Source organism: Bicyclus anynana, chromosome 1, assembly GCF_947172395.1.
Source record: "Bicyclus anynana chromosome 1, ilBicAnyn1.1, whole genome shotgun sequence".
Taxonomy (NCBI): domain Eukaryota; kingdom Metazoa; phylum Arthropoda; class Insecta; order Lepidoptera; family Nymphalidae; genus Bicyclus; species Bicyclus anynana.
In genome coordinates this window covers 2,087,885-2,115,244 of record NC_069083.1, presented here as the reverse complement: position 1 = coordinate 2,115,244, position 27,360 = coordinate 2,087,885, and the positions used below count along the sequence as shown (strand labels likewise).

The 27,360-nt window shown below is 34.8% G+C and overlaps 2 protein-coding genes across 7 annotated transcripts in view; one reads left to right on the top strand and one right to left on the bottom strand.

The window, feature by feature from the left end:
* The window catches only part of LOC112044395 (amyloid-beta A4 precursor protein-binding family A member 1), a 36,996-nt gene extending 19,184 nt beyond the window's left edge, over positions 1-17,812 (top strand). For 4 of the 6 annotated variants that reach the window (XM_052884140.1, XM_052884149.1, XM_052884124.1 and 1 more), the window contains 9 exons: positions 1,897-2,016; positions 2,463-2,499; positions 3,459-3,592; positions 8,752-9,006; positions 9,739-9,906; positions 10,687-10,840; positions 11,970-12,163; positions 12,721-13,143; positions 13,870-17,812. In XM_052884140.1, the coding sequence (XP_052740100.1) occupies positions 1,897-2,016; positions 2,463-2,499; positions 3,459-3,592; positions 8,752-9,006; positions 9,739-9,906; positions 10,687-10,840; positions 11,970-12,163; positions 12,721-13,143; positions 13,870-13,941 (1,557 nt within the window). In that variant the 3' untranslated portion in view covers positions 13,942-17,812. The remainder of the gene's footprint in view (positions 1-1,896; positions 2,017-2,462; positions 2,500-3,458; positions 3,593-8,751; positions 9,007-9,738; positions 9,907-10,686; positions 10,841-11,969; positions 12,164-12,720; positions 13,144-13,869) is intronic. The other 2 variants (XM_052884137.1, XM_052884133.1) reach the window with 2 other exon arrangements.
* A 4,635-nt stretch (positions 17,813-22,447) lies between these two features.
* On the bottom strand, positions 22,448-23,814 carry LOC112044388 (ubiquitin-conjugating enzyme E2 N). The gene has a single exon (XM_024080218.2). It carries the CDS (start codon positions 23,590-23,592, stop codon positions 23,137-23,139), a length of 456 nt encoding a protein of 151 aa, XP_023935986.1. The 5' UTR covers positions 23,593-23,814; the 3' UTR covers positions 22,448-23,136.
* Between the last annotated feature and the right edge of the window lie 3,546 nt (positions 23,815-27,360).

Here is a 27,360-nt window from a genome sequence, read left to right as displayed (position 1 = left end):
TTTTACATTGCATTTATGTAAACTAATATTATAAACAGGCCGAATTAGATTTTTATGTGTTTGTATATTTTGTCTCCATATTTCCACGAAATCGGAAACTACGCTTCTAAAACCGCGGAGGCGTCTGCTATATTAGATACATTAAGATTTATTCTTTTTCTTTTTATTCTTATTATTTTTTTTATAAATTTTTAATAGTGTTTTTGTATTATATTTTGTATTTTATAAACATTGTTAAAATTAAAAAAAAATGGACAAACATATAAATGAGAAATAAAAATTGATAAATAATATAAATATAAGATAAGATAGTATGGCACTTCTGTGAACACAAATGTTTAGACTACTCTCTGCCCCCACGCATTAAGTCACCACATTACATTACCCGGTGGCCGGTCAGTCGGCTTTATCAGATCCGCGCCGCGCGTGTTTACATTACGATAGTGTTATCGCTGGGAAATGACCAAATGTTCCGATAATATCAATTTACTGCTATAATACATTGAAATTACAACAACCGTTGAATTTATACGTGTCATTACGTAAAAAACTTAAAAGATATATTTTTGTAAGTCAGTGAAATATCGATAAAGGACGATGAGTGAAGAAAAGACCAATTTGGTGTCATTAGACCAAAATGAAGTTAACAGTGAAAATTTAAATAATAATTTAGTATTAAATGAAGAAAAATCTGTTCTTATTGACGCAAAAGACGACCATGAATCTTATACAGATACAAGCGAAAATAAATGTGGCAATGGTAGTTTGATATCCAAAGTATGTGAAGAAAAATTAGACTCAACAGTAGGAATAGAACATATCAAAAGTGATTTGAGTAGTAGTGAACCAAAATCTATATTATATGTTGGCAGTGAAAGTGTTAGCACAAGTGATGAAAACGTAAACAATGAGTGTAAACAAAGTGAGGTTTACACAGACGCATCTAAGACTAACAGATGTCAAAATGTTTACACAAGTGATTTGAATAGTAAAAATAGTGATCTAAATATAAACAATACGTCAGATGTTGATGAGAACTGTAATTTAGAAAATGAAAATGTTATTCATACCGTTGTAAATGACAAGGAATCGCATGATGCAACAGTATCTGAGGAAGGAAGTCCAATTAATGATTCTAATACAATTAGTAATGTTGACTATGATTCAAATGTTAGTGACGTGAGTGAAAAGGATTGTGATAGAAGGAAAAAGAAAAAGGTATATATCTATTTATCTAATTCAAAAATCATTTATTGCCAGAATGCGGTAATGTACAATTGTTAAATTGGTGCGTGGAGTACAACAAAGAAATAAAATAATAATAATTAATAATCAAATGAAACAATGTCAAAAATATTAATATGATATTTTTTTTATATATAAAAATATTTATCCTTTAGAAAATCGACAATCGTGTACCTAATCTATATATATAAAAATTAATCCATATATCCCTTGGTCATGCCATTACGCGTGAACAGCTGGACCAATTTCACTATTTCTTTTTTTTTATGTGTTTGTTATCGTCAGTAGGTTCGTATGACAGAAAAAATTGAAAGGGGGTAAGGGTAGGGTAGGAGTAGGGTAGTGTAGGGTTGGGTAGGGTAAGGTAGTGTAGGGGTAGTTGAAAGTTTTAATCGCTCGTCTTACTCTTGTGCTTGTGCCACTCTAAGCTGCTATCTTCCCAGTGTCGCTTATAAGCCGCCGATATTATAGTTATGGGCCGTTAAAAAAGGCTTTTAGTAAATAAATAATGACGTTTCTACCACGAAATACCTTTGCTGGAATACGACTATCTTTGACGTTTTCTGTTGTTCTGTGGTTCCTATCAAATAATCCACAAAAAAAACCGCCCAAATTAAAAAAAAACAACTAATTGTCGTTATAAATTTCCAGGGCTGGCGCAAACCGAAGTCCCGAACGGTGATGCCCTCGGGAGGCTCGACGGGCACCGCGCGCGACCACACGCACGACTCCGCCGAACTAAGAGAAGAAGACGCGCTGCATAATGGAAAGGTCAATAACTGCACCACACACATGCTACACACTCGGATCATAAGATTCAAGTCTCGTGTATTAAATTATAATCATAGATAGATAGATAGCTGTGCTACGTGCCTTTACCTTTGTAGATCCCATATTTGGAGGAGTATCGTAATAAAAAGCTATAGTATTTATTTGTAAATTAACAAATAATCATAAAATGCCTGTTAAATTTGTTGAAATTTGAATGTTCTGCAAAGTATCATAAAACAGAAAAACAGGTGAATGAAATGAAATATGGTTTAGCAACTCGCAGACCAAAATTAATTTTTTGTTATAATGGAAAAACTACTTGTTGATGTTTTTATTCCTTCGCGATTTTACTTTTTTCTCTTAATAAGACCCTTATCTGAGAAAGGAAATAGCGGCCAGCTGATTATTTGATGTTTTGTTTTAATATCTATCTAATTTCGTTTTAGGACAAAGACGGGAAAAAGAAGAGTAAAAATAAAGAAGGTAAGTAAATAATAATTTCAATATACATATTTGTAATTGTCATTGTCACATATTTGTAACTAATCACATAGTACCTACTTAATTTTTGAATAGCTTTATGTCTTTGACTAACACAATTTTTATTAATTTTGCTTCATTTGGAAATAACAATGGTGAGTACTTATTGTTTTGTATGATGAATTCCAGTTATAAAAGAGATTCTAGAATGCGTTTCTAGAATGAAAGTAATTACTGCCCTCTGAAATTCTTCCATCAGCGTGACTTTCGCCATTTGATTTTCTTGGCTAGCCTCTCTCGTAAAAGCAGTTGCTATATTGATTTGCTCGAATTTAGTAATCGAAGTTTCGCAATTCTCAACAAAATAAGACACTAAATAGTACAAACAGATCTCTCCAGCACAATTAAACAAGAAATGTTAATCTATCCCAGTATATTACAGCCTACTCTAGTTGTTTAGCGAAGATAATATGAATATATCAGTGGACTCCCAAATACCGCAGTCTATTTTCGTCGTCGTCATCAACCCATATTCGGCTCACTGCTGAGCTCGAGTCTCCTCTAAGAATGAGAGGGGTTAGGCCAATAGTCCACCACGCTGGCCCAATGCGGGTTGGCAGACTTCACACACGCAGGGGATGAAGATAATTCTCTGGTATGCAGGTTTCCTCACGATGTTTCCCTTCACCGATTGAGACACGTGATATTTCATTTCTTAAAATGCACACAACTGGAAAGTTGGAGGTGCATGCCCTGGACCGGATTTGAACCCACACCCTCCGGAATCGGAGGCAGAGGTCATATCCACTGGGCTATCACGTCTCTAGTCTATTTTAATCTATCTCTATTTCAAATTTCAGCAAAGTAGTTTCGGCATGAAGGTGTAATAAAGAAACACACAAAAATTATCCTCTATAACATAGTTGTTTACGAGTACATGAAAAAGAATTCTTCTGTTCCAGACATGGCATCAGTGTTAATCGAGGGAGTGCTATTCCGCGCCCGATACCTCGGCTCCACGCAGCTGGCGTGCGAAGGGCAGCCCACCAAAGCGACCAGGATGCTACAAGCTGAAGAAGCTGTCTCCAGGATCAAGGTATGGTGAACCACCCTGGACAAACCACACCCTGATTGACCTACAAATACTTTTCTAATCCCATTCTTTATAAGTATATAGATAATAAGTTGATAGTATTGAGTAAACTTATTTCTGAAATCAATTGTTACAATTATTTTTAGTAAACAGTAATGTAATTATGGTTCTTCTGGTTTTGTTGGCGTGACATTTATATCTCTGGAAATAAGTGTAAAGTCTAGGTACGACAAAGGTGCAAAAGACTTAATAAACTATTGAATCTAGGACCTTTTAAATATATTTGTATAGATTAAGAAATGTGTTAATAATGGGTTAACAGTTTCTTTTTAGGCCAAATTTCATCATTAACTGTAGTATCACTTGGTGATATGCCATGTTTTTTTTTAAATTGGTAATTTATTGTATGCTTTGAAAATAGTTTATTTAGATTTCATAATCATATTACACACATTACTGGTTTATTAAAAATAATTATAATGTTTTAATAGATTTAAAATATGTACATGCATTCTCTATAATTACAAAAAGAACAATAACATTGCCTGTGTGAATCGGTGACATACTACATACTGTTATACTCTTTTTAGATGTTCGCAGAATTTGAGCATGAAATTACACTTTTTATTTTCCTCCTTTTACTTTTTTTCTAAACATTATGTAAAAGAATAATGTAATGTAAGAGTTCGTAGACTTAAAGCAGATAATTTTGAATAAACAATTTCTAAAATCCATTAATAAATAAAAATTTCAAGTAAGGTTTATTTAAAGTAGAAATATTTTCTTACATTAATTCTGAAACAGAAATAACTAAGATCTGGTAAAAAACTTGATCCATAAGATTAAGAGAAATATTTGCGAAGAATTTAGAATTGTTGTATGATTTATCAATAAAATAAATTGTGTTGTCATATAAGTAATTATTTTGTAGATGTTTAAGGTATAAATCATTACTTGATCCTAAAATGATAATAAACAAAGATCATCTTTCACCATCGTCAAAGGTCAGCCATCTTTCAAAGATGGCGGTACAGTGGGTACTTCCAACACCATAATGTTGGAAGATCCGGAAAATCCTAGGAAAATTTACTTGGAAAATTGAATCCATACTAAAGACATCAGTTTCTTTACAAATAGTTTAATATCTCCCAGCATGTTTACAAATATTTTAAAATCTCCCTATATATTCTGACATGAGATTTCCTGAGTGTATCCAACATCAAACCTCAACGCATTTTTGTCTATTGAGTTAATTTTACAATTCTTTGTGTAATTTCATGCTCATTATGATTATAGTGTATTGAGAATGCTAGTGGGATATAATCCTCAGACCCTTTTGCCCTTTAAACAACAGTGCCAGTGTACCTTAGTTTATATACTCGTAGTGAAGCGTACCCGATGCTCTGAGCTCCTCAATGCGTCGCCCTGCCAAACTTATACGCCCCTGTTTTACGGAACGTCATTGGTGTATTGTAGAGGATGCAATATTGTCATTGGCTGAATTTCTGAATGAGTATCTTTTATCTTGTAGAAATGTTGATATTTTCGGATTTTAGCTTATTTTTAGAAGGTCGTTTTTGTGATTTCTAACAAAAGATAACTTGACAAACTAATTACTTAATTCAAGGGATTTTGATCGCTACATTTAATCCTTGAAGTCAAATTATGTTATATATTAGTCTCGATCATCCCTAAGTACATAAATAAAGTAAAAACCAGTTCCCAAAATGGGTCTCGTCTTCAAGAAGCCTTAGCCACGAGACTATGGATTAGAAAAGTAAAAGATTTTAGTTAATAACAGATAAATGGAGAAATGTTTCAAATATAGTTAGAAATAAAAATCTTCCCCGGCTAAAGATATTTCAAAAATTCAGTATTCGTCTACTGTAATTATTTAATATCAGACATAAATAATACTGAGTCCGTACAAGTTATATTATACATAACCGCGATGACAGTCAATGACAATGATTGCTAACATCTGACTATCTTATTTCTGAAAGTGTACTGCCAATTTGGTTTGACTTCCCATTTCAAATTGATAACCATTTGAAAATGACACTATATTCCGTTTTATATCATCAAAACGAGTATGAGTAAGATTTTCAAAAAGTTCTTACGATCCAAAAATTATTCAAAGTCATCTAAATTGACGGTATCAGAACAAGGGTGGCGTTATTGGCATCGGGGTGGCAGAATTTATTTTTCAGTTCCTATCCTCGACCCGACTCAGGAAGATCGGATCCTATGGCCGGCTAGCCTCCTATGAAAAATTTGTTGATCTATGGCTTGCGCTTTTTGCTATGCTTTTTTCATAATCATTGCATCCTTTTTATATTTTCAGGCGAAATCATACATACATAATACATAATATGATCAGGATTAAATAGTTTGAGAAAATTGCACGAAAAAATCATTATGCAGCAAATAAATATTATTTTTCTGTATGCATTTTGAAGAAAAACAAATAAGAATCATCGACGACATCTTTTTTGTAATTCGTGTAGAATAATAATACTGCTTTACTAAATAATCATTTGTTAAAATAAAATGCATGGTGATGATCAAAGGTGAGTTTTAAAGTGCATCGCTTTGCAGTTGAGATTGGCAGTCGACATAGACCCGAGCTTGCCACTAATCTCCAAGCACGTTACCATTAAAGCACGACCGCATGGACACACGACCCGATTCACACCGGCAAGGTGCCCCCCATGATTGGCCACGGTATACGGAATAGCTTTGCATCAATGCATAACACAATTTAGACCATATTCTAATAATGTCAAGGTTTATTTTCCGTTAGGTACGCTTTCATAATAAAAGGATCGCTCGCTTCTCACATATCATTGTCAATTTGTGTGTAATTCGAGTTGTTTTGCTTGCTTTTGCGCAAATTACAAACCAATTGGCTTATTTTTGCAATACGCTGTTGAAAACTGTTTTGGGTATCGAAGTCAAATTGATTTTAATCAAAGATATAGATGGATTTATTAGAATTTTTGATGCATTTATAATAATCTATGAATAAACAGCTTTAGCTTACGCTGGCTTGTATTGGAAAGGAATCTTAAGCCCAAAAATCATGTTTCAATCGTAGGTCAAAATTATTTCAATCAAATTCATACTAAAGGGAAAACCTAACAAAACAAGCAAAACGACGCGTTGGCTGTCTTAAAACAATGGTAGGAATATTTCTTTTTAAATAATTGGATTCACAACTCTGGGTTCTAGCCCTTCTGAGCTTACAAAAAATAGTGATAGAGGCAGCAACATATATTGGGGGTATGTGAGAGCGAGAGGAGGTTAGCCGGTGTGTTTGCGTAGTGGGGCTGCGAGGGTCCGTACTCGGGCGTGTACGCCGCACCCGCTGCCGTGTTCCGTCTGTCCTTCCTCGGCTCGGTCGAGGTCGAGGAGGATTCGAGGCGCCGCAAGAAGAGGCCCAAAAAGAATATGGTGGAAGAGGCCGTCACTAAAATCAAGGTCTCAACAAACGTGACTTTCTCAATGTAGTTTTTTCGCTAGAGGATTACTTAAACACATTTTTAAATAAAATTCATTTTAAATGCCACGATAATTTGGAGCATTTTAATTTGTCTCTGTACTCACTTTTTCCTTCGACGCTTTTATAAATTATTCTAAATGTTTATATCGGTAAAGCAGAACTTGTGTTCTAAATAAATGTTAAATTATCCATTAGCAAAATGCTTTTTTAAATAAAGCACTAAAATTAAATTCTTAGTATACCTACACATAATTATAATTCAATGGCACACTAAAGAATAATTTCTACTTTTTGGTTGATGAGTTTTAAAAAAGAACATTTTAAAATAAGGAAATAATCTCACTAGCTCTCTCAAAACGTATTTTGCATGTTTTTCGTTAAGTATTTTAATTATAAATTGCATGCTTCTTTCACATATGTGTAGCATTAATTTCTGTACTGTATGTTTACATGCAATCATTGGATTTTATAGGCATTGGTAAGTTGAGCGAACTTTCTCATTTGAATTTAGAATTTAACTTTCTAAAATAATAAGGTCCACAACATACCCCGAAGTTTTTTTTTTTAATTTATAGTGTCGTTAATATTACTTTAAATTTGATTCCATAGTGGATAGCAAATTATAACTGATGATAATACATATCTGTAGATATATTTTTGCATAGCAGCTTAAATCATACATAATGGCATACATGCATTTTTAAATATACAAGCCGATAGGACTTTGACAAAACACTTATGTAAGAGGGGGTTTTTTATTAAACTTGCCCGTTTGAAACTTAATGACTTTCATACCATGAAACATACCCATACTTTGCAGTTAAATGTATTAACATATCATGTAATTTCTTAGCTAATTTCATGTCGAAGTTGAAGCAGCACCTAAGTATTACACTATTCACTACACACTAATTTCGTGATGTCATGTATTTCACAACTAATGCGGTGGTGATACACACAAATTTTGTGATGTAGTGCTTTTTTGAACGATTTTATTAAATGCGTTTTATGCGAAGCTTGTGTTCATGGGTTTCAATATCTTTTTCTCTAAGTTCTTCAAAAAGTTTGTGCAGCTCTACTGTGACCCGCCTTCTTCAGAGACCTTTAAATTTTAATATTTAACTATGACTCGAGATTCATAATTTCGAAGGGTTGCCACGACGCTAAGTGTGTGACGATCGGGGACATGATTTTTTTTTTATATTACGCAAAGTATTAATTTGAAATTTGCTACTTCTCAAACCAACCGAACTCCATAGATGTCTACTGTAGGTACTTACCTGGGCAGACACGCTTTATCATACCTCGCTATACCTACTTCTATACTAATATTATAAAGAGGAAAGATTTGATTGTTTGTTTGTTTGCATTTGATTGCTCTGAAACTACTGAACCGATTCAATAAATTCTTTCACTGTTGAGAAGCTACACTATTCCCGAGTGCTGTAGGCTGTATTTTATCCCCGTATTCCTACGGGAACTGATACCACGCTGGTGAAACCGCGCGGCGTTTGCTAGTCTTTTATAAAATGATGAAAATTTGACAAAAAAACAGCTTTTAGACAATGAAAATGCATCATTAGGTATGCATAAAGTGTGATCCCAGTCTTTTAGTTGTTTAATATAAAAAAATAAATTGTGGTGTGTTGTTTGTCCGCAGGCGCCAGAAGGCGAAAACCAACCAAGCACAGAAGTGGATCTCTTCATCTCAACTGAAAAGATAATGGTGTTGAACACTGAACTGAAGGAAATCATGATGGATCACGCGTTGAGGACGATCTCGTACATCGCGGACATTGGAGACTTGGTGGTACTGATGGCAAGAAGACGCTTCGTGCCACATGAAACGGATTCCGATCAGCCGAAATTGAATCGTACGCCGAAGATGATATGCCACGTTTTTGAAAGTGAAGAGGTGAGTTTAGTTATACCTTATTTTGGAAAAGGAAAACAGCATTAGATACCATAATTTTCGAGAGCATTTACTAGTACATAATATATTTACTATGTATTTATGCAAGACTCTTTGTTTTTGTCTCTTCTGAACCGTTTCACAGATTTCGACAATACGGTGTCATTGGACACCATGATTTTAACCTATAGGTTATATGATAGATGTCATTAGATTTGTCTCGATTGTGGGAGTGACGAAGGGTAAATTGTTTTCTATCTCCCAGAATGTTTCTTTTTCATTTGGTGATTTTTTTTCTTTATATTTGATTTAAGGATATAGTAATATAAGATAACCCTAAGTTTAAGTAAAGTTATTAAAAACAAATAAAAAACTTGTAAATAGTCCGTGACACCGATTTTATTTGAAATATTAAGTATATTCTGGATATAATTTTAGAGGAAACAAACCAAATAATATAGTCATACAAACCAATCTAGTTTGGAGTTGCCTATTTTGAGATAAATTTCGACGAATCACATGAAAAAATACCGCAAAAACTAACTGAAAATAGCTAACGACAACAAATCAATTTAAATGCCATTAAGCTATCAGTATAGTTTACTCGTGTTTACTGAGAATCACTATTTGAGAGACAGCAATATTGTTTTATTAATAAAACTACAAACAAATTCTCATGTAGGAATCCTTTGTTTAACAATAATCAACTTCAATATGTTCGCTTCATCGTTCCAGGCGCAATTCATCGCGCAGTCGATCGGGCAAGCGTTCCAAGTGGCTTACATGGAGTTTTTGAAAGCGAACGGTATCGAGGACCACAGTTTTGTTAAGGAGATGGACTACCAGGAAGTGCTGAACAGTCAGGAGATATTCGGAGATGAGCTACAGATGTTTGCTAAGAAGGTAACTTATTAATTTTAGTTTGCGGTATTTTGACACCGTCCTGTTTCTGTTTAGTTGTCCAGTAGATAGATAAAGTAATGTAATGTTTTATGTATTATGACGTAGATTTGAGTCCGGAATTCATAGTTAAAAAGTTCATAAGTTTTCAAAATTCAATAGCAACCTAGAGTCAAAAAGTCGGTGGTTTTTGTCTATATCTGTATAGCATCTTTGCTGTATAGTTTTGAGACAGCGGATAGCCTATTTATAAAATTCACCTCCGCGTGAATTTTTTAATATTGATTATTTCCAATACTCCGCGTACGCAGTTACGGGTATCAGCTATTGAATAATGATATTGTACAGAAATAGGAGGATATAGTTACCTTTTGTTACAAAAAATTGTAGGGACTGAAATGTAGGGATTTGCATGCAAAATGCACATAAATAGTATTTAAAATATCAGAATTACGATAAAACTACATAGTTCGTGACGATAAAGTTTTGAGCAAAATCTAGTTCATTTATAAAACATCTGCGAAATTATCGAAAATTATTAGATATATTATAATAATTATTATAGTATGCGCCAAACTTCGAGTCTGCTCTAATATCGCAACACGTCGAACTTCGCAGCTATTGTATACCGCTGGGATATGATTTAGTATACTCAGTTATATGGATGACTCGTGTGTAGCGGATTCGAAGTTCTGTGCATACCATAGACTAGACTATATGCCATAGACTAGCATGCTTTAAGCACATTAGCTTGTCGATAGTCTAATTTTCTGTCCTACCTAGGAACTTCAGAAAGAAGTGGTGGTGCCTAAGTCGAAAGGTGAAATCCTCGGGGTGGTGGTGGTCGAGTCGGGCTGGGGCTCCATGCTGCCCACCGTGGTCATAGCGAACCTGGCGCCGGCTGGGGCCGCCGCGCGTTGTGGTCAACTTAATATTGGTGAGTTTTGTGACCTCTGAATCTAATACGTAGATTTAACGTGAAAAGGCTGCATAAACTTAAGATCGCGCAGCGCGTCGGTACAATATGGATAAAATTCGAAGCGCAAACGAGACGTCGAATTATGACTTTCACGTGAATAAAAAGCACGGAGCGATTGACGCGCGACGCAAATTTTATGGCGTGAGAGCCAAAACCATTTTTACCTAATTGCAAGTAAATTAAACCACATAACGAAAAACAAAATGGACATGTTCAAGATATATACCTAATTTTCTATACAAAACAAAAATTTAAGAAAATAAGTTTGCTTTTCCTGAGATTGAAAGCAAAATGTGAGCTAAACATGTATTTTTCAAAAAAATAAACTATCGAGAAAAGTTTTACAAATTGTGTATTTTGTATAATCATAACGAAGCTAAACGCTTTGAAATATCATTTACCCAAATATCAGGCTCCTAACTTTTCCAGAAACTGAGATCCAGAACCATTTGTAACCACCAAATTACATATTGCACACTCTTAATAAGAACCTGATAGCATTATTTTATTTTATGTGTCGGGGAATACTGATACTGATGTATCGGGATCTCGTATATCATGGTATCTCTTAAATAAGTTCTATGCTATATGCAAATACAAGAAGTAATACTGACAATCATTATCAGAATGATCACTTAATTTACATCTACAGTCAGTCCCTCTAATTACAATATTGATTAAGAATAGCGCTGATGCTATCAGATGGAAACCAGGGTAAACTGTCGTATGGTAGGTACTCAACCCCAAGTGGAGTCCCGGACTTGCGACCGATGGATGTAGGATTAAGGGGCCCCTTTGAAACTAGTTAACCCTTCTCCGCTCTTGTTGGCCTCTCAGCCAAATAACTAACAGCTTACTATTGAACATTGATATGATGAAAGATTTTGGATGAAAAAATGATATTTCGTCTTCGATAATGAAAAAAGAATTTTCAACTACAGTATTGGCACCAATGGACGCGATTTTTTTGAGGTAACAAGTAATCAGTATAGTTTTTATAGTCTATTCCACGATCTCATGCCAATGGTTAGATGAAATTTTATTTGTGATCCTCAATTGAAGACGAGCATTTTATTTCCTTGCTCAGGTGACCAAATAATCGCGATAAACGGCGTGAGTCTAGTGGGACTCCCGTTGTCGACCTGCCAGACGTACATCAAGAACTCCAAGAACCAGACGGTGGTGAAGCTGACGGTGGTACCGTGCGCGCCCGTGGTGGAGGTGAAGATCAAAAGGCCTGACACCAAGTACCAGCTCGGCTTCAGCGTGCAGAACGGAGTGGTGAGAAACTTCGATTTTTTTTTCTTTGCCATATCATTTATAATATGGCCAGTATTCCCATTCCTCTCCAACTAGTCGGGAAAGACTGTGTTAGGAGTGGGTACGACAATAGACCAACGGGGCGGGGACCGGACCACCACTCCTCGGTGATGAGTCCGACCGCTTTTACCGTTGAGCTATTGAGGCTATGATTTAGGATTGAATGGGAATGAATTGGGATGTTAGGCCTCATAGAACAAACAATATACTGAAATTGGAATGGCAATGGTGTTTGACGACTAGCGCAATTTGTAGACCACCCAAAAACACTTTGTACCCAGATTTAGCTACACAGTTAATGGACTCTTACAAATATAAAGCAATTATAACTGTATATAAATATGTTTTTATTGTAACTCTTATTAAAATTTGAAACTTCCGTAGTGGGTTTTAATACAAAAAAAGTATCAAAATCGGGGTATAAAGTTTACTGTTACTCTACATAATAATCATCTCCATACAATTTTTTTTTAGATTAGGTTTAATAACAACGCCATAAATATGTGCCATATGATCAGATCTGCAGTCTCCTGCGGGGCGGCATAGCGGAGCGCGGCGGAGTGCGCGTGGGGCACCGCATCATCGAGATCAACTCGCAGAGCGTGGTGGCCGTGCCGCACGAGCGCATCGTCAACTTACTAGCGACATCTGTCGGAGAGGTACATCATACACATGATCAGATCTGCAGTCATCGCGGCAGAGTGCGCGTGGGGCACCGCATCATTGATGTCAACTCGCAGAGCGTGGTGGCCGTGCCGCACGAGCGCATCGTCAACTTACTAGCGACATCTGTCGGAGAGGTACAACATACACATGATCAGATCTGCAGTCATCGCGGCGGAGTGCGCGTGGGGCACCGCATCATCGAGATCAACTCGCAGAGCGTGGTGGCCGTGCCGCACGAGCGCATCGTCAACTTACTAGCGACATCTGTCGGAGAGGTACAACATACACATGATCAGATCTGCAGTCATCGCGGCGGAGTGCGCGTGGGGCACCGCATCTGTCGGAGAGGTACAACATACGAGGGTATCGTCAACTTGCTAGCGACATCTGTCGGAGAAGTCCAACATTTATCGTCAAGCTGCTAGCGACATCTGTCGGAGTGGTACAACATTCGAGCGCATCTATAATTTACTAGCGACATCTGTTGGAGAGGTATTTCATCCTGTTTTTTTTTTTCAAAAATAGTAGACTGACAAGATATTATTGTGATGTATGGGAATCAGCAGTTGACACAGAAGAATTGGAAAAATGTTTAGTTCATTTCAGTTTATTAAAAAGAAATCAGATAAATTATTATCAATGATTTATTCATCATATTATCAATGACTTTTGTTAAATAAAAGTTACTTGCTTTTCGGTAGTCCCGTTTAATAAAAGTTTAAACGGGACTATCGAAAAGCAAATAAGTCAGTAAACAGACTAGAAAGAGAAATTATCAATTCGGTATATTGGTACCGCATCTTCGGCAGCTTATATGTATTATCAAAATTACCTAATAATATATATATTTTTCTTTTCTATTACTTGATTCTTATATTAGCGATAAGACCGCCTTTGTGCTACTACTTGTTTCGTTACTTGATGAATGTTGTTATATATTTTTTATGTGCAATAAAGAATATATCTATCTATCTATCTAATAAGAAACAAAATGGTTGCAGATCTTGATGAAAACGATGCCGACGTCAATGTTCCGGCTACTGACGGGGCAGGAGAACCCCGTGTTCATATAACGAGACAAGTGCCTGCTTCGCCCCCACCCGCCGCACCGCACCGCGCCGCGCAACACTGAAGTCACCATAAAGTCACCCTTCAAATCATCGGGAATGATATCATACTAATTTTATTTAAAATAGTTTCTACACTGAACATTCTTAATTTAAAAATTAAAAAAAAATTCAATAGGCTGTTTTTAACAAGACAATCATCGATCTCCTATTAAAAAGTGGATGCACAATCAAAAAACGTCCCCACTCAATGAGTGCCAAACACAACTTCTTGGCACTCAATTCAAGTAGTCGCAATTGCAAAATAAACCTTAAACCCAATTCTTAAGGTTGAATTTGCTCTGAATTTGGGGTTTTAGTGAATATTGGACTATATTTAAAGGTATAATTTTCTTTACCAATAATTCTAAATCTGTCAAAGCAAAATTGGCCAGTTTTTAAGTGAAATTTTCTCCATAGTTGTGCGTCCTTTTATAAGATAAGAAGTCAAAGTTTGAATTGGATAAAATTACCCGATGCCTCTTAAATACGTTATAAGCGATTACAAATAGTTGGATAATTGAATCATATTCACTCGAAACATGATGTGATAAAAATCATTTCACAATAATATATAATATAATATTTTAGTACATAATATACTATTTACGTAGCACGTAAAAGCCTATCCAGTAGCTTTCTAAACTGTAGTGCTAATCGTATTAGCAATTCCATAGACAATTCGACCAATGTAAAACTGTCACTGTTAAAAGGATCTTGTTATAATTTAAAAAAAACACAGGTCTCTTCACACTTGAACTTTTGCTGCTGCGCTTTGACAGAGCTTTGGGAGTGAGTACTTCCGCCATGTTTTTTCTGTCGCCTAACAGCATTGATGTGTCATCATTCAGATGACACTTTTTTTTAAATGTTCTTAAATAGTTCATTATCGTTCTACTAGACTGAATTTGGTTTATTATATTTTTTTAAGACGTGATAACATGAAAATTTTAGTTTAAAATATGTTTTTGAAAAAACAAGTCAAAACTAAAAAAGTCAAAAATATTTCAACTGTTTCATGACGTCACTGTAATAAATCCCATACAAATGGAGAGGTTGACAAAAATATTACATAACAATTAGTTCGACGTACATCAAGTGTGTTAGTGACGTCACAAAATTCACAACAGCGGTTTTGACGTTTGGAAAATTTGAAAAAAATACGTGATGTCTAAATTAAGTTTTATAAGAAATCCTAAACTCGTTTTAATTGAAATAGGTATTTTCGGACCCTTATTCCATGTACTTATATGAGTCAACTACCCTATTACCAATAACCAGTTAAATTACTGGCAGATGAAGTTTTATATTATGCCAAGTGTTGCTCTGTTATTTATGGTGATAAGCAACTTAGTATTGATAATTCAATTTCTACATTATTTTTAATCATCTGTAAAATATTGAGTGTGTATTGATTTGAAGTTTGGGTGACTTTTTTACTATCATGAAAAATAAATTATTTGTGAGTTTCTCCAAAAATAGTGGTTGTAAAAAATACTCAAAACCAACTATGTGATGTTGAAGTTTCATGCTTACAATGCTTATGTGGCTAAAATAAGTAATTTAGCTATAAGTTAATATATTAGTGGCAAAGATTTTGCATTTGCCACAGATTTCATATTAATAAAAACTTGAGAGAGAATAGTTATATTAAAGAGAGAGTTAATAGAATAGTCAATTTAAGTAAGTTTTTTTGACTTGTCGGAAATGTTAATAGTTACCAGGAAAACTGTAAAACTTCTGTTAACCGTTTTGTGCAAAGCATAGTTTTGGTAACAAATCCTTTAAACTTGATATTTTTGAGCAACTGAAAATTATCAGCAACCAAAATCTCTAATTTATATAAAATTACAGATTTCGGTTGTTACATTGGCCTGCAAAACTTTATTTTTTTGAATTCGTCATCTTCAGATTTTTAATAATCTTTGGCAAGTGCAAAAATTGCCACGACAGTGTGTATACATAGTTATTCCACTTAATAATTTATTGGATACTTACATTTGAGAATCAAAATCGCTCATATCTGCTTAGATATTATTATTAAATAAGTTATTATCGTCATACAAAATATTTGTACTGTAAATTATTATTGTTGCGATAACAATACAAAATGCATTAGCCGTTGCCTTTCTGCCATAGACAATAAGTATTTTTCTTGTCATATGTGTTAGATTATATTATTCTTTTATTATTTTGGGTTCTAACCCATGTTTGTCTTAGAATATTAATTTTTATTATGTTGCCATATTTTTCTATTGTTTACCTTTTTTATATTTTACCTACTTATCATTTTAAAACATTCCACTACTGGATAATTTACGATCGAGTGTATATGAATTGCCTTTTTTTGTATATTTAGTTGTAGTTTAAGTTAGATTTTTTGTAATTCTTAAGTATTTTTTATTGTAAACACCAATATTGAGAATAAGTACAGAGTAAAAATGTATAGCTGAATTAGTGCAACTGATGAGTCTTGATCCGTATAGCGACTCAGCATGACATGTATCTTGAATATATGAGAAGTATTCTCAGTCGAGATGAATCTCGATGTGATCATACATCACATCATATGTGATCAATAAATAAATGAATTGATTAGTGGATATAATAAAGCATTATTTCGTGTAGCGTTTCAAAAGATATGTCATATTTTGTAAATTTTATAGTGTGGCTATAGCATAACTATGTATGTATATCCTATATGTATGTGATGTGGGTCGTGATTCTTTATGACATAAAAATTTCACCTCGCTTGATATACAATTTGCGAAATCATGCTTGAATTGTCAAACATGATGTCACAAGATGTATTTCACACGTCGTTGAAATTTCGATGTCAAATATAATCGAGGTCCTGATCTTAGCTAAGCTTAGCACTCTGAGGACGAGTTTTATTTATGTATGTATGAGAATAATTAAAAAAATACTATTTTGACAACCTAATGTAAGTGAACACCTTTTTAGTAATCCTAATCCGCTTTTCTATATCATGTCCCATGTTTTGATGCCTTCGACTTATTACTATTATTGTAGTGTACTTCTTTATATGATATTTCATGGTAACCTTTTTTGTTTAGTTTGCTAGACCGGTGTACTAACCTCATTCACATTTCCCCAGTAGGTATTAGTAAAGTTATGAATTTCTTTTTTATTTTCTAATGATATATATTATAATAAAATCTTGTTTACAACTTACTTGTAACTTAAACAAAGAGTTTTACATAAGAATTGATGTACTTTGAGGGCAAAATTTCCCCAAAATTGGGTAATTTCAAAACATGGCAATGTTATATTGAATACGATGTTTTAATTCCAAACACAAAGACTTTTCTGATTTATCTTGGTAGAATATCAACAGATATAAATAACCAACATCTTAGAAGCTTGGTTTGCCGTCAGAACAATAAAAGATTTTGACTGTTATGCCCGTCAAGGCTCAGTAATAGTTATTTTATTGTTAGAAATAAATGAATTTGATGATTTTAATTTATTTAGTCTTGTTCGATTTAACATATTCGGTTAGACAGATTAAAAAATAAATGCATATTTTATAAAATAATTAGTCACTGGTCACGCCCCTTACATCGTTTGTGTTAAAATTAACAAAAAATATATATAATATAGATTATATTACAGTCTGATATGTAATTTTATATTGCTAGCTGTTGTGAATAAGATTTATTTACATTGAAAAATAAAACACAGATAATAAATAGCATTTTATTGTGAAAGCTGATAAGTAGGTACACTATAACAAGTGAAATAACTATTGTTGTTCTCATTTCTAAGAGTATTATTCTAGTCTGCATTAAAGTTAAGAATAAACTGAACAAATTTATTTTGGTTGTTTTACTTAATGTTACAAAATGCCCTACTGTGAGGAGGTGGCAACATTGGGCGTATTGGTCGATAAATAGGTAAGTACCTAATATAATTGTGTTTAAATGTCACAAGCAGAGTGTTTTATCTAACTGGAACAGTCTAAAGTAATAGAAATAAGATAGTGTATACTTAAAAAAAAACTCGTACATCCAGATTAAGGGATTAACATAGGTGTTTAGGTTAGCGCCATATTGGATTCAGAATTACGTCACTTGGACCAATAACCATTAACCGTGCGTTGTCATTACGTAACGTGTATGTACCTATATACAAAATATACATAAATATACCAAATATACGTAGTGTGTACTATAACAAACAAAAATCTTGGAATTGGCATGACTTTATATTAAAATGCGCTTAATGGGAATTGGGTTTTTTTTTTCAGTAGTGAGACAAATAATAAAATTCAGGACACGTGATTTAAATTACCTATTCAAATTTGGAAGCCATGACAGTCAATAAGTGGTCATATGTGATATTTAGTTTTTTTCGTCACTCATATTTCGTGAAGAGATATCCGATTCGAACGAGAATCTGGGTGCCTAGTAGCTGTTTGATACTGTGACGATCGCGTAAGCGTAAACGAGAATTTCTAAGAAATTGATACAGCGCCATCTTGTGGCACTAGTGCACAATTGTTTCAATTCCATATGAATGTTCGAATTCGCATTTCGAATCCCACAAACATTGAAAACTCCCTGAATACGACACGTAACATGAATGTAGAACAGCGTCACATAATTATTCAGTATTTTTCGCAGTATTGCGCCGTGTTTTCGCTTTGTTCCCCGAATTCCGTCGGTTTTATACTCTGCGACAATGGTTTCGCGAAGTGTGAATCAAATCATCTTCGTTTTCTTTGTCACGCTTTCATCATTATCAACCCATATTCGGCTCACTTCTGAGCACAAGTCTCTCAGATTGAGAGAGGTTAGGCCAATAGTCCACCACGCTGGCCCAATGTGGATAGTCACGCTTTACACTACGAGAATGTAAAGCGGGTTTAAAACAATCAAGTGGCCGTAAAACCACCAAGAGATGACTGTATAGGCAGATCCAGATTCAGAATAATCTGGATCTCAAAAATAACTGTCGTAAAGAATACCTACCTACGTATATGTCTCACACTCGTTTCGCAGCTTGTTCACGGCTTTGCTCGCGATTCCCACGTGAATGTAGAGCGGGTAGCAAGCGCATTTGTTCTTGTCAAACTGTTATAGATCTTGCTGTTGTGGAAATAAAGGTAACCTGTGCACCCATCGGGCGTCGCATAAATAAATAAATAAATAAATAGTCATGTTGCTTGTGTAAACACACTGCTTCCAACGCCTTCGAATAAAGAATATACAGGGTGCTCGGAAGTATTTCCCATAATTTGAGTTGAGCCACCTTGAGTGTTGACGATTCCACTTAAAGGAGCCAAACTGCATAACTAATACTTTTTTAACTAAAAAAATAAAAACTATTTATGTCAGTGGTATGCGCGGTAAATTTACCAGACGGAGGTTCGAATCCCGACTGGTCCGATTGAGATTTTCTTAATTGGTCTAAGTTTGGCTGGTGGGAGGTATCGTCTAGTTACCACCTCACCGACAAAGACGTACCAAGCGATTTAGCGTTCCGGTACGAAAGAACGTAGCGTAGAAACGTCGAAAGGGGTGTGGATTTTCATCCTCCTAACAAGTTAGCTGTGATAGCCCAGTGTATATGACCGCTGCACCCGGATGGTGTGGGTTCAAATTCGGTCCAGGGCATGCACCTCCAACTTTTCAGTTGTGTGCATTTTAAGAAATTAAATATCACGTGTTTCGAACGGTGAAGGAAAACATCGTGAGGAAACCTGCATACCAGAAAATTTTCTTAATTCTCTGCGTGTATGATGTCTGCCAATCCGCATTGGGCCAGCGTGGTGTACTATTGGCCTAACCCCTCTCATTCTGAGAGGAGACTCGAGCTCAGCAGTGAGCCGAATATGGGTTGATAACGAACAAGTTAGCCCGCTGTTCCTAGCTAGTGATGAAATGTTTCTAAACAAATTATGTATACATGAATTACATCTCTAGATGTATAACATCTCACTGCAAACAAGTAACTGCATTATTTACCGCTAGTAATATGCATCTAAAGATAGTTTATGTAATGACATGCTAGCTTTATTAAATTAAACCAGTGCAATGGACCTTCACACGTCATATGTATTACATGAGCCATGCAAACAAATCTCACTTGAAGGTTGATTTGTTGCTATTCAAATGTTCTACTAACTTCTCTATATGTAACTTGTATGGAAGCAGCATGGTGGGTCAAACCTCCATAAGTCCACTATTGTATGAACATATGGAGCCTGGGCCAATTAATTAGGCTGATAATAATGATATTCTCCAGATTTAAAATATCTTTTAGGTAGGTATAAAAAAATCATAAATATTTTTTCCTTATTATGAAAAACATTGGGTTAGATTATACCTAAATCATCTTCCCGTATTTTACTCTCTTATAAGATATTTTTATGAATTTATGATTAACAATCAGCACCAAACAACTATCTTTTTTATACCAGATGGCTGCAATAATGTTATCTGCAAAACCATGACCTAAGACAGGGCATGCAAGTAATACACCACGGCCTCCGTGGCGCAGTGGTATGCGCGGTGAATTTACAAGACGGAGGTCCTGAGTTCGATACCAGGCTGGGCCGATTTAGGTTTCTTAATTGGTCTGGTTGGTGGGAGGTTTTGGCCACGGCTAGTTACCACCCCACCGGCAAAGACGTACTGCCAAGCGATTTAGCGGATTTTCATCCTCCTCTTAACAAGTTAGCTTGGCTTCCATCATCACTTATCATCAGGTGAGATTGTAGTCAAGGGCTAACTTGTAAATAATAAAAAAAAGTACAGCATATGCCTGTAATTTCATCCTTCAGGCCAGAAAAAAGCAATGCTGCTTGGCATGATGCTGCTTTGTAATAAATGTTAGTAGTACTTCCTAGTAGTATTAGATAAACTCTACTATGGTTTCCAGTACCAAAATTCATGAATTTGAAATTGGTTCAGCAGTTTTTTTTTATTTGACAAAAGTATTTAATTATAATATTCTATTCCCCCATTTACAAACATAACATTTATTGGTGAGACGAGTTTGAAGGAGTTAAAACATAACACAATACCTACTTTTTCATTTATACTAGTACTAAGCCTGTGACTTTGTCCACGAGAAAATCAATGATAAATTAAAATTAATATTTACACGGATTTTTTTAGAAGTTTGAATGGGTTAAGCTGCTCTTAAAAATTAGACCTACGCTGTCACAGACTTTTTTGCATGTGTGTAATATATCCATGCAATTTTTATTATATCCCAAGAGGTTACACAGCTTTCTCAAAGAAAGTTTGACTTTTCTCCCAGTAAGTTTGACTTTTCTCACTGTTACAATTATCGTCATATTTCAACATAACTTCAACTTAAATTAAACATTTAAACCTTCCTCATTGATCATTCAATCTGTTGGTGATAACTGCATGAAATTCTGGTTAGTAGTTTTCGAGTTTATCATAGTCAGACAGACATGGTGGATGACTTTGTTTTATATATACTAATATTATAAAAAGGTACATAACATTTGGTGTATTGTAGGGGGCTATGTCTGAATCTACTGAACCAATTTTGAAAAGATTATCACTAGAAAGTCATTGAACCATGATAGCCCAGTGGATATGACCTCTGCCTCCGATTCTAGATGGCGAGGGTTCAAATCCAGTTCAGGTTATGCACCTCAAACTTTTCAGTTGAGTGTGTTTTAAGAAACTAAATGTTACATGTCGCAAACAGTGAAGGAAAAACTTTGTGAGAAACCTGCATGCCAGAGAATTTTCTTAATTCTCTGCGTGTGTAAAGTCTACCAATCCACATTGGGCCAGCGTGGTGGACCATTTGGCCTAACCCTTCTCATTTTGAGAGGAGACTCGAGCTCAGCAGTGAGCTGAATATGGGTTGGTAATGATGATGATGATGAGAAAGCTATGTTACACTACAACATATGTCAATATAACATATTTTATCTCAAGAAAACTGAAACTATGCAGATGAAACAGTGGGGCGTCAGCTAGTAATATTATGTAGAGTTAATAGATTAATAGAAAAGAGAATAAATCTCATAGTATAGACCTGAGTTCCTTCAGACTAAATTCTTAATTCTTTGTAAAAAGGTTATTAACATACCTAAATTATAATTATCTACATAAATAATTACAGTCAACTGGCCATTTGAGGATAAAATATTAGCTCATAATTTTATTCAGTCACTGAGTTTTGATAAATATACTATTATAGGTTATGTCACTTAAAAAGAGCACTAATTGTTGATCTATTTGTTACAATCATTTTATCTATTAAGGCAGAAAATAAGTATGATTATGTTATCTAATGTTTATTTAATATTAATTTTATGCCATACTATTTGACATGAGAAAACATGAGACACAGCCTCATGTTCAAATTAATATCACAATAGAACTATTACAGTTGGAAATCTATTGAAGTAGGTACTTAATGCTGTTTTTAACTTCAGGAATGGAAATAAAAATAAAGGTTAGCATTTGTTTATTATGTATTTTCAAGTTTCTCACAAAGCCAAATCAAATGTACATAAATACAATTTAATGATAACCTTTTATACAACGTATATAGTACATAAGATTCATTTTTAAATTATTTTATGCAAATAATCACTGGAAAAATAATAAATTACTCAATATTCCACTAGTTATGAAGAAAATCAGTATCTGCAGAGATCAAGAACTGATAAACCTTTTGTTGCACTTCCAAACTGATAAAGTTATACAAAGGCGTTGAACTTTGCGACCGTACACTATATCCTTTGTATAAATGTAACCAAATTTGATCAACTATTAAAGTATATACAATAGGGTCTCAGGAATTTTTATATTTAGCTATTTTAATAATTATAGTAAAAAAATATGCATACCTAATATCATAACCAAGCTACATGTGTTTGGGTAAAGGATAATCTGTGGGCTTGCCAGACTACACTCGGCAGCCAGGGGCGAGGCTATGGGAGAGCCGAGGTCGGCCGTGGTGAGCCGAGGTCGGCCGCGGCACGAGGGCTCGGTGCCCCCGCCGGTAATAAAAATTTGTCCACAATTGTCTCTCCACAAGTTACTCGATCTAGGTAGTAAAACATAACTTGCACTCTTAAAATCATGTTAAATATATTGTGTTCGTCCAGTGCGCGGCGCGCGTGGACAAGGCACGGCGCGCTCAGTTGTCCATGGCGTATCTCCTGGTCCACTCCTTCGCGTTTCGGATAGCCTCGCTCTCGTTCACTTTCCACAGCTCGGCGACGTCGTTGGCCAGCGGGTCGTCGGGGTTGGGCGCCGACAGCAGCGCCTGGATGGACAGCAGCACCGTGCGGATCTGCAGCGCGGGACTCCATTTGTCTTTCAGGATGTCGAGGCATATGCGACCTAGCCGGTCTATGTTCGGGTGGTATATTTTAGTTATAAACCTAACCTTAGGCGCTGACATAGGATAGTCCTCTGGCAGGAATAGTTCTAATTTGAATAGTCCTCCCTCGAACGGTGAGTCCTCCGGACCGGTGACGATTACGTGAAAGTAACGCGCGTTGTTCTCGCTCGGTACCGCGCTGATCCCCGGCACGGGTTCCTGCATCAATCGCTGTGTCTCTTTGATTATTCTACGTGGTAGGGCTGCCATTTTATTTATGCGGTCTAGCGCAATTTGTCAAAAAGCAGGTATTCATATAATTGTTTAATATATCAAATTGTCTTTGCACTTCACGTATTTTAACTATATTTGAGGCACGTATTTTATACTAATAAATTATAATAGCATTTTAACCATGATAATGCTGAAAACGCAACTCTAAAAGCGATGGTTTTAGTACCAACTTCAATTTTTTAACTGGAGCATAGATAAAGTAGAAGTAAAATATGTCACAGAGTAAGGATATTTCAAAGTGTATTATAGAATACGATGCGTTCATAAATGCCCCACGCGGGTTAGTTGGTGGTGGTAAACTTAGTTTGTGGTACATAGCCACTGTGTCGTAGTTTAGCTATTCGTCACTAGATGGCCATAACAAACGTTCAACTTGTTTAGTTTGGCGATTCACCAGTAGATGGCCAAAATAATATTCTTGTTGACCGCCATTTTTTGGGTTTCGTGTTGGCTTGTGCCGACGCTAGATGGCGCGACCTGTTTCCGTAAATAATAGGGAATTCGAGAGGGGTAGCCAGTTTATGTAGTTCAGGAGAGTGTTAGTTAACTGTCAAGGGATCTCTTAACTCTACACACAACGATATACAAGTTCGTGACTCCACTCAAGGTCATTCTCGGCATTCTAGGGTCTTATTTTGGTCACAGTTTGATTTGTTGATTAAGTTGTTCTGACAAATATTGTGAATCATATCCTTTGTTCGACATTGATTTTCTTATTTCTGTAATCCACTTTTGAGTCTGCTAAAAGTACCTATTATTATCGTTGTAGGTCATTAAATATATGTGGTGTTGGTAAAACATTATTGTTTTCACCAGCACCACATTTTTTATTTTTTTTTTTACATTATTAATACTCAGCAAATCTATAGCGTCACGAATTTTAATATGCTTCCCCTTTATCCTACATATTTTCCTGTTTGCAAAAGCCTAACCTAATGGTTTATTATAATAATTCCCACAAATTCCGTCTAACCCGAGGCGAGTTGTCGTAACGGTGGAGATTACAGTCGAATGCTCGACGCGAGCTGTCAACTCTTCTCGAGGGGAATTTTGTACAAAAAGGAACTTATTATCCTTGTAAATCCAGGTGCATGTAGGTATCTATCTAGGGTTGAACATAACATTTTTTTTTTAATTTATAATGGTCGATTTTCGAGAAGTGAGAATATAGCTCTTTTGTCTTATTTACTATAATAAGTTTTTCATATTGCAATTGCAATAATTAATTTAATACTTATTAATAATCTCACGTAATTCAATTTAGTTAAATTATTTATATAGGTATTTGAACTTTCGAGAAAATGTTGATGAAAAAAATCCCTCCGGACAATTTTTGTAATCCTGGTTGGGTGAGATTGGGTGATATTTTATGAAAATAAAAACGCTTTTTCGTGTAAAATAAAAAACAAACGTTAAAAACATTGTTGTGAAAAGGTAATTAATACAAATTAACCCTGTATAAACTTATTAAAAATTTTTCTTTTATTCTGATTACAATAAGGCTTTTGCGCTAAGTCAAGATTTCTTCCAGTTCTCTCTACTGTAAGCCGCATGAAAGAAGTTCGTTCCAAAATCGCCGATCACGAAGTTTCACTTCATAAATATATTGCTTTTGATATCAACCCTATTGAAACAAAGTAATCCTCAGGCGTAACATGTAACATGACAGGAGTTATGAAAGAATCGCTTATTAAACTTGTCTCGAGTCGAAGAATTTTACTACAACGCAGTTTCAGCGAAATAAGATTTAGTAGTTACCTACCTACCTAGTCGTTGGTAGTCTTTATGGTTGCCAACCGTACTATAATATATAGTATTGTACTATATTTCGGGTCTGCGTACTATATACTGTTGAAGAAATTTATAGTACGCAGAAATTCTATATTTTCAACAACTATATATAAACATATAAAATCCGAACTTGAAAAACGTACGAAACTTATTTACTCAAGACAAAAAATCTTCAAAAATACAGTAAGTGTAAATAAATATAGATTTTATATATATTTTTTTTTATAATTCTTTATTTCAGGTTATGCACCCATTTAAAATACACAGATAATATAGAAATAATAATTAAATAATAAAGGAGATCATTCACGCTCCATACATTTTTGGGCTCTTTTTGAAAGTGCCGGCCAACAAAAAAAAATGGCACGAATCGTTAGAGCTAGCCATTGGGAGTAATAACTAATATGGCATGAAAGTTGTAGGAGGGCTCTGAACCAAGTTATACAGGTTCGAAGATTCGTTATTTCCATACATTTTGTCGATTTTCAAAAGTGCCCGCCAAGAAAAAAATCTGGTACGTATCGTTAGAACTGCCCATTTGTAGCAATAGTTTGTACGCCACGAATGATGTAGGAGTGCTCTGAACCAAGTTATACAGGTTCGATTACTCGTCACTTCTATACATTTTACTGAGTTTTGTAAGTGCCAACCAACAAAATAAATGATACGTATCGTTATAACTAACTATTTGCAGCAATAGTTACTATCGCATAGACATTGTAATGTAGCTCTCTGTCAAGTTATACAGTTTCGATGATTCGTTAAATCCATACATCTTATTGATTTTTTAAAGTGCCGTTTGACAAAAATATGGTACTTATCGTTAGAACTGCCCATTTTGGGCAATATTTAGTATGACACAAATGGTGTAGTTTTGGTCTGAACCAAGTTATAAAGGTACGATGCCTCGTCACTTCTATGACTTTAATTGAGTTTTGTGCCCACCAACAATACTAATGAAACGTATCGTTATAACTGGTTATTTGTGGCAATAGTTATTAGAACACGAATATTGTAGAATTGCTCTGAACCATACGTTATACAATTTTGATGGCCCGTTATATCATTTTATTGATTTATAAGTTGCCTGCCAATAAAATTCTTATAGGTATCGTTTTAACTGGTCATTTAGAACAGTATTTAGTTGGTATTTAGTTGGTTAGTATAGCAGACACTTTGTGGAAATGCTGTGAGACAAGTTATACAAGTGTGACTATTTATCATATCTATGAATTTCATTAAATATTGAGTGCCAGCCATAAAAAATGGTACGGATCATTAGAACTGACTGTCTGTAATAGGAACTGGGAGTAATAGTTAGTATTGTACAAATGCTGTAGGCCTGCTCTGAGCCAGAAGAAAGAACTTAAAGAAAATATTTTTATTTCATTCTACCCAAAATCCACAATAACATAACAATTTTTAAATGCATTTGCACAATAATGTAGCATTGCATGTGGCACACAAAATGAGTATCATTAATTCTATATTTTATTATTGTTTTATGTTTTCTAACTCTTCGGACAACAACATCTCGGAAATCAAGTTACGAATCATGAAACTTATATAACTTTGTTCAGAAATCGGATTGTTCTGAACCGTGTGCAACGTCCTACTATCTAATGCTCCTAATGTCTAGTTTTAACGATATATGTTTTTGGTGAACGGTATTTTAAAAAAATCCATAAAATATATGGATTTGATGAATCATCGAAACAGTATATCTTGATTCGGAGATATACTACAACGTTTATGCCATTATATCTGGAAATTGCTAGTTATGACGATACGTATCATTAATTTTGTTTGTGGGCACTTTCAAAACTCAATAAAATACATAAAAGTGAAAGAGACATCGAACCTTATACAGGTATACTTGGTTCAGAACAAGCCTGCATCATTTGTGCAATACTAAATATTGCTCCAAATGTACAATTCTAACGATAAGTACCA